Here is an 11,641-nt window from a genome sequence, read left to right as displayed (position 1 = left end):
AGGTATATATTTTTTCGCAGAAGAAATATATATATATAAGATCCCCTAAAAAAAAAATAAGATAGATAAGATTAAAATAGATATTGGTAGCTTGTTGAGATATTTTTGCAATGTAACATAAAGATTAAATTTTTATTTATAAAAAACAAAAGATAATAAGTTTTTCAAAAAAGAAACAAATGGATTAAGTAGTTTGATAAGCAACAGCCAACATCAACCCTTTAAATCTTTCATAAACAAAAACTTAAAAAAAGTTTCTTTGAAAAAAACCTTATCCTCCTCCTCCTCATCTAGCACCGGTCTATGGTGGTGCGAGCAGTCCGTACCACCTTCATACCTTATCATAGCTACCTCCAAATAATAAGTGAATAATTAAATTCAAAGTTTAACTAAACTATCAAATTTTCATGTTGTTGATTCTATTCAAATTTTATATCGATATCAACATCAACAATAAAAAAACTATATATTTTGTCCAATAAAGCCAGATAGAAATTCTTGTTAGAACTGTAAGGGATATGGCTGTAACCAATAGGATCCTTGTATCCTTTGAAAGTCCAAAATCAATCATACAAACCTTTTAGTGTAAGTTGAGTAGCAATAAAACTCCCAAATCGAGGAATCGGTTGCAGCATTTGCCGATGCTGGAGTTTTGTCCTGATCCTTGCCCTTGTTGTCATGTGGTTGCAATCAATCATTTCAATTTTCTCAAATTACTACTATTGTCTACATGTCAGTGCACTATCATATCAGGTGTCCGTGTCTATCCATGTGTTTCATAGCTTAAAAGTGACAAAAGAAATAGGAAACTCCTAACAAGAGAAATCAAGATACTTTGGGCATGTTTAAATGTGTTTTAGTTTTTAGTTTTTAAATACCCTTTTGTAAATCTATTTTTAAGAAGCCTTTTTAAGAAGAAAAAGAAAAAAAAAATCTTGTTTGGTAATCCTGTTTTTTAAAACAGTTTTAGAGATGAAAAATGAAAAAACTTGTTTGACAAATTTATTTTAAAAATATATTTTGAAAACTAAAAAATTGAAAATGTGTTTGGTTGATACATATTTCAGTGGGAATTAAAATTCAAGTGAATGCTTAATAACACTATCTTGAAACAATGCTTAAGAAAAAAATGTTGATCAATTCAATTAATTATTTGATCAAAACTCCATCAACTTTTTTATATAAATAAAACAATTTTTGAAAACTAAATCAAACAAGCCCAAACAATAAAAATAAATAAGACCTTCAAAATAATGAAAGAACTATGTTATGAATAGTATACTTTTCCAAAAGGACAAAAATGAATGTATTAGTGATCCTATAAAAAGTTATTAACCTCAGTAGAGATAAATGTAGTTAGTGATGCTGATAGATGAACCTAACGGAAAATCCCTGTTTGGACATAAGAGTTTGAACACTAAGTTTAAGCACACATATATAATTGAAAAAATATATAGAGAGAAAATAATTAAATAATATTTTTTTTTAAATAATTAATTGAAATATACTTTTGTGTGTGGGTGCCTAAGTGATGTGTTTAAAAGCCTATGTCCAAACAAGTCTTTCTCCTTAGTAACAACCGAGAAAAAGTTATGAATTACAATCATAGATTACCATCAGTGAGCAACTATAATGTACCCAATTACAAGTATTGTAATAAAAAGTACTGCTTTATTGAAATTTACTAAAATAGTAAAATGAAAGGAGATTAAAAATAAAATGAAACAGTGCATTTTTTCCAAAGCTTGAGGAATTGTCTGTGTTGTAAAATAAATGCTGGCTGTTTTATAGAACAAACCATGTTAAATGTTTTCCAATTCAGCTACAATATTAACAATGACCTATTTCTTAAAATTATAATCTTGTATTTTCAGTATGACATGGCTACAAATTCACAAGAAATAAAAAACTAAAGCTAATGAACCATCCAGTTATAGCCAATTTCATTACAATGCATCATAGCCAGCCATATATATGTGTTGAGACTTGTAGCATATACCTTAGTCCAAGTGAGTCTATCAGAAAGAGTATAAATTATGGCCAATTGCTAAATCAAAATAATAATAACATATCAGAAATCAAACCAAGACCAAGCTCAGACAACTTTGTAGCAGTTGCTAGAAAGAACTCAATTACCCACTTAACATAAGGCTTTTAGCAGTAAAAGGATTAATAAACCATCCAAAAGCTTTGAAAATTCTTATAAGACATAGTATCCAATTAAATTGATTCAAGCAAGCCTTTACAACCCAAAACAGAAATAAAGTGAGGCATACAACAAATTATTCATGTGCCTACATAGACAAGCATATGAATTAGACTTAATATCCTATTCTCTCATACAGAACTGTTTCAATGAACAAGTTCTTTAGTCTGATGCAAAACTTGGATTTCTTTCATGTTTCAAGCAATCAATTAAAACTCAAAATATATCATAGTTTTATGTTTTATCACTATTCATAGAACCAACAACCGGACCATACCATACAATAGATAAAACTCCCAAAAAAAATCTTTCATGAATCACAAATACATGTTCTTCAAAAACATGGCGTAACTGTCATCCTCAATCAAATAGAAGTTTACATGTTGTAGAGCCCCTTGTGCATGAAGATAATTTCAGTTTCATTCGGTCATTTTCAAGGCAGGTACTCTGAATTGTCATGGTCTCGAGTACGTTTGAATGCTGCATAATATATTTTACAAATTTGAACTCGTATTCTGTGCCTATGTAACTTCTAACGCAACAAGTTTTGAGCTGTGATGAAAGGCAATCTGGAACAGTGGGTGGATACTTCCAAAAACCTTTACCCCTCCTTGCACACTGTCAACAACAGTTGACATGATTTTTTTGGTTTTAAAAATAAAATATGTGAAATTAGAATTTAAAAAGAAAACAAATCCTAAACATCAAAACCTGGATGATAAAATGTTGAAGATTGGGGAAATGTGGGAGTATTGCTAGGATCACAATGTACATCTGATCAAGTTCCATGTGGGTCAAATTGTGAAACATGGGAAGTCTTTTCAAATTCCACCCACACATCTGCATGAGGTGCACAACATTAGAAATGTATATTCTCTTTATTCCATATCTTTGGTAGATTGTACACATAGATGAAAAAATTATTTGGTTGATGTAGATATGTACCAATACTCAAGGCAAAGAGCATAAATACAATATAGCATATATATAGTTGAAAACAAAGGTCAATTATATCTTAAATTTCTAAAACACATTGTTTTGAAAAAGAAAAAAAATAATAATATGAAACTGGCAAAAATAATTTGACAGGAGAGATATTCATACCTGTTCTAGATGCAAAATCTTTGCCTTGCAAAACAAAGTCATCATATCATCCATACCATAACAAATCCTTACTTTGGCCAAATTAAGTAAAGCATTCAACTTTACTGCTGGATCATCAAACAACTCCGGCGAACTTAATAGAAATGATTTTGTATTCAAATCTTCTAGAATAGGAAAACCGTATATAAACTTCACAAAACATTGAGGAGGTGTGAAAAAAACTCTATCCAAATGAAGAGTTTTGACAAGAGGAAAATCCACTTTATCAAATTTTTTAATAAGTAAGTTTCCCAACGTAAGAATCTGAAGAGTCTTACAACTAAGAATGCGAGGAGGTAAATTGATAGAACGCTGTTTATCAGTCATGTTGAACTTAAGATTCTTGACTCCTCTTTCCATCACAAATTTAAGAATTCTATCAAATTGTCTTTGGTCGAAGCGAGAAGAGTGACTTAATTTGAAGGTAAACGAATAGATATCAGTTTTTTTGTCTCGCAACCGGAACATGGCTAAGTCAACAAATCTGCGAAAGCTGTTGAAGTCTGGGAAGGTTTTGTCGTCAAAATCAAGAGTGAACACCGAGCGCCATACCGGTTTCCATCTCTTAGAAAGTATAGTTGTGGTTACAGCAAGTTTGGTTGGGAGAAAAGAGAGAATATGACTGAGTATTGAATCCGGCATGTCGCTAATTCTATCAACCGTGGGAATTGATCGCCAACAAGAAAAAGAAGTCATCTTTTCTTCTAATGCCGGCAAAGCAAAGTGTGAGGGGTATGTGTGTGTGTATATACACACATATATATAGAGGTCTTCTCTTGTAGTTGTATCCAATCACGAAAGTCAATTAGGTTTTGTTTTTTTCTTTTCTTTCTTGGGTAGCAAGTCAAATAGGATTTGGGCATTAATATATCTTATTTTTCTTTAAAAAAACACAAATATCAAAATTAACTTATCAATATCTTTTTTATGAAATATTAAATATAAATTTTGATTCGAATATCAAAAATATTTTAAAAGTATATATATAACCAAGTCCTAGCTTCATCCGGGCTTTGTTTGAGAGTTTAGGGAGGGGGGGAGGAAAGGCTTTGGGGACATAAATATATGGAAAATTGATAATTCTTTCACATTTTTTTGAAGAGTATTTTTTTAGAGAGTGATAAATCAATGTTTATGATTAATATATTTTTAATTTTAAAAATATTATAACAATATATATTAAATTTGAGGAATTCATATAAACCCTCCCAGACACCCAAAACCCTCATCCAATACAATTTTTTAGATCCCCAAATGAGGAAGGTTTTATATTTTGAAGAAAAATAAGTCTCTTCATTTATCCTTCCTTTTTTTTCAAACACTCTACTCCTTTTCCATTGGCTATTCCGTCGAATTGTATTGTATATAAACATTAAAGAAAAGTGAATAGACGGATTTTTGGATCTTCCAATTTCAAACCAGAAAATAGACACTCTTTTTGCAAAAGTCCTTATAAACTATATTTATGAAGAAAAAAAAACCAGCCATACTGAAAAAAGAATAAAGATAAAAAAAAAAAAGTAGAAAAGAAAGATTTTAAATTAAACCAGTTAAAAAAAATTACCTCAATTTTCAACAAGTCTCCGACAACGATGCATTATGAATCTCAAGACAAGTGTAAGAATATACTGTCATAGTAAAAGAGTATCATTTCCCCAGGAAATTATGAATCTCAAGACAAGTTTTCTTTCCCAAGTGTTTAGTTAAATTGTATTTTGGTTTTGAAAGACGGTGTTTGATTTTGGTTTTGAAAATATGCAATTAATTAAAAATGTTTGGGGATCATGGAGTTCAAATTACAATGAATAATCCTAGTTCATAATCTTTTCTTATGTTATGTAAAATTATTGCCTAAGGATGAGGTAACTCTTAAAAATATCTTTTATCATCTTGCAAGAACAAAGAGTTTGCCTTACCAACATAACTCGTTATTCTCATGATTTCTATGTTCGTAAGATTCGTTGCACCCTATTACTCATATCGTTCCAAAAATCTTTAAGTTGTTCTCATGCTTCAAGACTTTTGTCTAGCTTTATATATCCAACAATTTTCTTGGAGAAACTCTTGCTTAGTCACAAGACCAACACCTCACATTTAGACACACACCTATGAAACTAAAAAAATTTAAAAGAAAATAATTAAAGTGATGTTGATTGATGTGACTATTTTATTTATCTTTTAATTTTTTTGATTTATATGTACGTGCCTAAATTTTGTGCCTATACAAAACTTTCTCATTTTCTTTTTCTTGTCTCTCAACAAGTGGAAAGTTTCACTTTCCATGATCCCAAGACAAGGGTGAATTACTCACTTGTTATAATGATGTACTTCCTAGATAAAAACAGAGACAAGAAAATAAACTAATTTTTTTTTTATTAAAATAGTAACAAATGATTCTATAGTGTAAATTGGTGTGAAACCATCCTAAGACTTGATTTATTTATAGCCTAAATATTTTAAGATCAAGAGAATTGATTTTGTCATCTAAAAAAGTTAATAGATATATAATTTTTTATATATAAATAAAATTGTTATGATTAACAAAATAAAAAGATAAAAAAAGAAATGTGGAGAAGTGGGGTGTTCGGAATTCGAGAACCCCGACCCCTGCATAAATTATGCAATGTTCCTACCAACCGAGTTAAGCTCACGGGCGACTTTGATAAATTCTTTATATTTCTAAAAAAGTGGATAGTTATGTTTTATTTCAAAAGAAAAAAAAATTTAAACCCTCTATTTATTTATTTTTTTCATCAATTAAACCATCTGGACATGGGAATTAAAAAGTGAGTAAATTTTATTCTCAAAAGTAAATAATAAGTTAGAACAATTTTTATAAATTTGTATTGAACATGAAGGAGAAGAGATAAGAGTATTGTGTGGATAATGGCATCATCATCAGTTGTGAGTCCCGCGCATGTTAGCAAGTACAGCAAACCATTGCATTGTTGTTCAAGTCGGAAGGTGAAGTGTGAACTGTCGCCATCACCATCATGGAAGGAAGGCAGGCGCATGGTCTCCATCTCTCTAGTTCTCTCCCACTTCCTTCTCTTTCCTAACCGTATCTCCTCTTTCTCTTTTTAATCTTTTTTTTTTTTTTTTGCTGTTTATGGTAACAATTTCACCTTCTTTGTTCTCCATCTGCACATTGAATTTGTCTTTTCTTCTATGTTACAGGGGCTACCGCTGAAGGAAGTATTATGGACAAATACGTTAAGAGGTTTTGCTTAAATTTGGTTTGAAATTATACTTTTTCATACACCCTTGTTTTGGATTTGTGATTTGTCTATAGTAAGTTCCTATTATTCCCTGTTTGGAATACAGTTAGTTTAATCAAGGGTTATTATAAACTATAAGTTGTTTTCGTATATAAATTATAAGCTATCCTGAAGAACTTATGAAAATAATTTAAGAACTTGTCATAAGCTATTTTTATTAGCTCTTCCAGTTCCTAACATTCTCTCAAGTAACACTGCAAGTAGATAAACTTAAGTAAGTCAATCCAAATAGCTCTAAAGTTTAATTAATACAAACACGATATTCACATATCCAAAAACTTATCTTAGTCTTCCCCATTGGTGGTGCTTAATGGTACTTGCCCATTAAGAATTGGGTACTTCCATTTTAGACGTCTAGGCTATATAGGTACTCTCCCTTTTAGAATGCAATGTTATTCGTAAGACCTATTTCGTAATTTTTTTTTTGAGGTGCTAGCTTGAAGGGATAAAGTGCAAACATATTAGGCACTGAATTGAAAACGTGGATGTTAGTGTTGTATACACATGAGAACCACTTTAAGTACCAAAATATGAGTTGCTCCTTCAAGGATGTTTTTAAAATTTTGTGGAGCCTTGTTCTTTGTCATGTTATTAGCCGAATTGGAGTACATACTCCTTTTGTTCATTCTTTGAGGATATAAAAAAAGAGACATGCATGATCATAGGATATTGGTGGGGATGTGCATGATTTGTTTGATGATGGTGGTAGTGATCGACTTCTTGAATTGAAAGAATTGTCTCTTGATGAATTAGACATATAAGCTGTGATTATTATCTACATATATAGTCACATATTAAATATACGAAAGTCTCTTTACAAATAATATGCAATTATGTAAACTATAAATTTTTTTTTTTTAATAAATTTATGTTAAAGTGTCTACGTTGTATCATATCTTTAGTCCTTGAATTAAATTAGAGTAGCTTTTAGATTTGCTTTTTATAATTTGTACTGGGTCTTGTATTATTGACATTAAACTTAAATTAATGTTTTGTTCCTCCAAAGAATGATAATTCTGATTCTAATTTGTTCTTAACTGCTCTAGAAAAAAGCTAGAGCCTCTGGAGACTTACGTACCAGCTGTAATTCTCACACAGTTCCAGATCAAGGATTTGGGTAATGCCAGTTTTTCGTGAACCACTTTCTTTGTCATGCTAGATATCCAGATATTTGTAAACCTCTGATTTTGGTGTTACATATTTATATCATACTTGGTTCTTATGGATTTGCTAAGATAATTATGTAAAACATATAAACACTCTATAAACATGAATTTAATGAGACACATTTTTCTCCTTTCATTGATAAATTTGGCCTCATTCTGATAAACGAATGCATTTATTCATGTGATTCATGTTGCTGTATCTTCTTGTCATTATTTTCCATGTTCACTCTTCACAACTAGGATTGCTCTAGGTATTTCACATGGTCTGCGATTATGATAAATTGAAGTTGATATGAAATCTGCTTATGCCTTTCTTTCTACTATTATAGAAAAAACTTTAGAGGGTAATGATCCCCAATTTTCCCTCTGCCGATCTCTACTTCGCTCTGGGCCTGCAGCATCTCTTCGTGTAAATATTCGAGCAGTAAGTAAAGGCTTCCTTTAACTTCTGAGTTCTTCTTTACTCTCGCATCTCTTATACCTTTGGATATTAAAAGTTTTCGTGTACGATTTATTTTTTAAAAAAAATGAATTCCTTTTTGGAAGTTTTCCCCCTCCCTTTTGATTGAGTCAGTCCAAAGCAATCTGAGGCTTCATCTTTGTAATTGAGTAGGTATTATTGTTTTTAAAACTCAACCCATTGTTTATATAATATTTGTTAAATAATCTATTTACGATTGTCCATGTTTATCATCATTTACTTTATGATATATATTCACCTGTATGAAAGTTAATTTGTGGTGCACAATCTTTTTATAGGTTGCGCAATATGCTTCTGACAGTGGCAATGGTAAAACTGCATTGAACAATGTTGATGATTGTCTGAGGTGACATAATCAATTTCCCGCAAAAATTATTATGAAAATAATGTGCTTGAAATAACTATTACCATTAGCAACTGAGCTATAGGACATATAGAAATAAGTTTTATGATTATGAAAAACTTAAATCCCAACAGAAGAATTCTGTTTCTGAAGGTCACTGGAGGACCTTGATTCCTTGCTTCTGCGTGCTTCAAGAAATGATCCTGATGCCTCCGTTAAATCAATGATGGCAAAAGTCAGTTCTGCCCTGATTGCTTTGGACAGGTGATTTGAATTCATTGTGTAGTTTTCCTCCCTTTTTCTTGTACATAATAAGGATTTGGATCCTTTGCAGTATCTCTCTTAATCTTACAGCCTTCAGCCGACTAGCTAAGGTCCCGTTTATTTTGTGAAAACATTTTATGTTCATCTTCTAAAATATGTGTTCATTTTAACTTGCTAATAAGAAGATATGAGACTTTTGAAGCGAATCATTGTGATGGAAAGGAGATGAAATGTTTGCTTGGGATGATGGATATCTAGAAATAATGAAAACCATTATTTTGACATTTTTATTGTTTCCAAAAAATGTAAACAATTGTTCACTCCTTCAGTCTCGCATTTTGATATCATTGAGTAAAATTAGCACAGATTTTTAAAAATAAGATAGTGTTAATTTCACATTTTGATATCATTGAGTAAAATTTTCACAAAATTACGGGGTCCAACATTTTCACTAGTGTCATACCAATTTACAGTTTACTGTTTACACACTGTACCATCTGATGCTATTCTTATTATGCTTTTGGTTTCAGCCTCTTGCAAACGGTACCATCAGATGTGCTAAGTAAGGGAAGGGTTATAGCTGATTCATATTTGGACCGGGAAGACGTGGAAACAGAGAACTTGGACCCTGGTTTAAAGCAATTAGAATCAATACTATGAGTAGCTAACATACATGATGCATAGTTAACATTATGTGTATCAAAATTAAATAAAAAAAATCATTTATTGATCCATTTTTTAAGCTTCAATGGAGTTGCTTTATCTTTGTTCTAATTTAAGAGCAAGTAATATGGATATATTAATCAATGGGAGCTGCTAATATGGTTCCATTTGTTGCCAAGAGGGAGTTTATTAACAATTTACCCCAGGGAGGATATAGAGGCATTGATGAGATGTAAAATTTAACTATATTTTATTGAAACTTTCTTGGTTTATCTCTCTCTCCCAAGCAAACTTTTTTTTCTTTCTCAGCTATCATCAACACATGTGTAGGGTGCTTCTTGGTATTTGCATTTGCATCTGCATACTCACTTTTTGGATTAACACCATGCCAACTTTTTGGACTTAGATCAATGTTTTTTACAGGAGGAATATGACATGCATCAATATGATATCGTTTTAGAACAGAGAAATATATTTACTTTTGGACTTCCAACAGAAATCAAAAGTACGAGAGCCTTTAGAACTTCTATTTCCATGTTTTTTAAGGACTTAGAATGCTTCAATTAAACGAGTGAACTGTACTGCTTATCAGCAGTTATTACACCGGTTCACGTAGTTAGGAATATGCACTTTATACATTCGAATTAGGAGCCTTTGAGAAATCTGCACTCCAGACCATGGATCTATTATAGTGTATAAATTCTAAATTTAATTATATCTAGTCAAGCAAGATACCTGTTGTTTATTGGCTTTAAATTTGTGGTTTGTAAGAACAGAGAAATCGTGACACGATTTCATCAACGTGTCACGATTTCCAAGCAACGAGCATGGTTTTTCAGGGTGCTCAACCGTGTCACGATTTTGGGGAAACGTGACACGATTTTCAAACTTGATGGGTACGTTTTCAGGATAAGGTTGGTTGTACCTTGGATCGTACGCACCAATCGTGTCACGATTTGGACAAACGTGACACGATTTTAACAGCCGAAGACTGCTATATAAGTGTTCTTGTGCAAATTTTGAAGGAGAGCTTGAATAGAGAGAAACTTGGATTACAAAGGAGGTAACTTTAGGGTTGAGTGTCTTTGTAGTAAGGATCTCTTGGTTGGGAAACATTGTAAACACCTTGGGTAGTGAGATTTCACCATTGGAATGATCAAAAAGCTTCCTTTTGTGTTTTCTCTTAGGATTCATTATTGAGAGTGTGGGTGACACAAAATGGGTAGAAATTAGGTCTTGTTCTTGTGTAAGCTTATATGCTAATTTCTTGTAACTCTTTTGTAACACTTTCATCATAGTGGATTGGAGGGCTGCTCTCTCCCCCAGATTAGGTCATATTGGACCGAACTAGGTCAATAATCTTGGTGTGTTTGTTCCTTTCTGTCATTGTTTATCTTTATTGTTTTGATTATGCTTGTGGTGTTGCTCTACACTTAGATCTAGGTCTGTTTTTGTTGTTGTTGCTTGGAGATACTTTATCTATTGATTACCATTTCCTTTGCTCCACACATCCTTGTTATTCATTGATGTGATTTTGTCCGAATTCACAACAATACTTATCTACCATTTTTCCCCCTCTGTAATTAAGATCTTCGATCTCAGTAGACACCTCAAGGTTCACATATGCCACGACTTAGTTCTAGAGTTTGCAGCTCGACATTTTTTTACTTCTTGAAAATGATTGGAATGTCTTTCAAATGAACGTTTTCAAAACTTAAAAAAAAATGCAAAACACTAATCAATCTTTTTTTTAATGGCAAGAAATAGATCAATTTAAAAATGCAAAACGTTTTTTCTTTTATTTTTTTGAAAGAAAAAATGTAAAACATTTTGGCAATTGCAATTTATTCGTTCAAGTTGGTATACCAATCGATATCTTTAGATTTAGGTTTTGATAGGGGTGTGCATGGTAGCATATTTTGACCAACCAAACTCTATCCATTTATATGTGGATTTGGATCCATAACCATGACCGTATTTTAATATAAATTAGTCACGAAACCGGATATAAATATGATTATGGATAAATAATCGGTTATATTTATAAGTAGATATGGTTTGATTTTTAAAAATATCCGAATTATTTTAAGATTCCAA

The 11,641-nt window shown here is 31.5% G+C and overlaps 2 protein-coding genes across 2 annotated transcripts; one reads left to right on the top strand and one right to left on the bottom strand.

Moving 5' to 3' along the window:
- Window positions 1-1,499: 1,499 nt before the first annotated feature.
- Window positions 1,500-4,067, bottom strand: LOC11432426 (FBD-associated F-box protein At5g56370). The gene is made up of 3 exons (XM_003603161.3): window positions 3,311-4,067; window positions 2,918-3,046; window positions 1,500-2,824 (listed from the first exon to the last, which is right to left on the bottom strand). The coding sequence occupies exons 1-3, from the start codon at window positions 4,043-4,045 to the stop codon at window positions 2,567-2,569; spliced, it is 1,122 nt and encodes a 373-aa protein (XP_003603209.1). The 5' UTR covers window positions 4,046-4,067; the 3' UTR covers window positions 1,500-2,566.
- Window positions 4,068-6,167: 2,100 nt separating this feature from the next.
- Window positions 6,168-9,717, top strand: LOC11433497 (uncharacterized). The gene is made up of 7 exons (XM_003603159.4): window positions 6,168-6,410; window positions 6,527-6,569; window positions 7,674-7,744; window positions 8,123-8,217; window positions 8,553-8,620; window positions 8,771-8,881; window positions 9,412-9,717. Exons 1-7 carry the CDS (start codon window positions 6,236-6,238, stop codon window positions 9,539-9,541), a joined length of 693 nt encoding a protein of 230 aa, XP_003603207.1. The 5' UTR covers window positions 6,168-6,235; the 3' UTR covers window positions 9,542-9,717.
- Window positions 9,718-11,641: the final 1,924 nt, after the last annotated feature.

The sequence above is a fragment of the Medicago truncatula genome, chromosome 3 (genome assembly GCF_003473485.1).
Source record: "Medicago truncatula cultivar Jemalong A17 chromosome 3, MtrunA17r5.0-ANR, whole genome shotgun sequence".
In the NCBI taxonomy this organism is placed as follows: Eukaryota; Viridiplantae; Streptophyta; class Magnoliopsida; order Fabales; family Fabaceae; genus Medicago; species Medicago truncatula.
Note: the sequence above shows the minus strand (reverse complement) of the source record. Positions and strands in the feature narration are given on the sequence as shown.

Bases quoted from the DNA above. Each gene is read 5' to 3' on its own strand.
- LOC11432426 (XM_003603161.3), bottom strand. From the start codon at position 4,045: ATGACTTCTTTTTCTTGTTGGCGATCAATTCCCACGGTTGATAGAATT. The intron at 3,047-3,310 runs GTATGAATATCT...CACCTCATGCAG, and splicing joins AGATTTTGCATCTAGAACAG to ATGTGTGGGTGGAATTTGAA. The intron at 2,825-2,917 runs GTTTTGATGTTT...TGTTGTTGACAG, and splicing joins TTCAACATTTTATCATCCAG to TGTGCAAGGAGGGGTAAAGG.
- LOC11433497 (XM_003603159.4), top strand. From the start codon at position 6,236: ATGGCATCATCATCAGTTGTGAGTCCCGCGCATGTTAGCAAGTACAGC. The intron at 7,745-8,122 runs GTAATGCCAGTT...CTACTATTATAG, and splicing joins GTTCCAGATCAAGGATTTGG to AAAAAACTTTAGAGGGTAAT. The intron at 8,621-8,770 runs GTGACATAATCA...CTGTTTCTGAAG, and splicing joins AATGTTGATGATTGTCTGAG to GTCACTGGAGGACCTTGATT.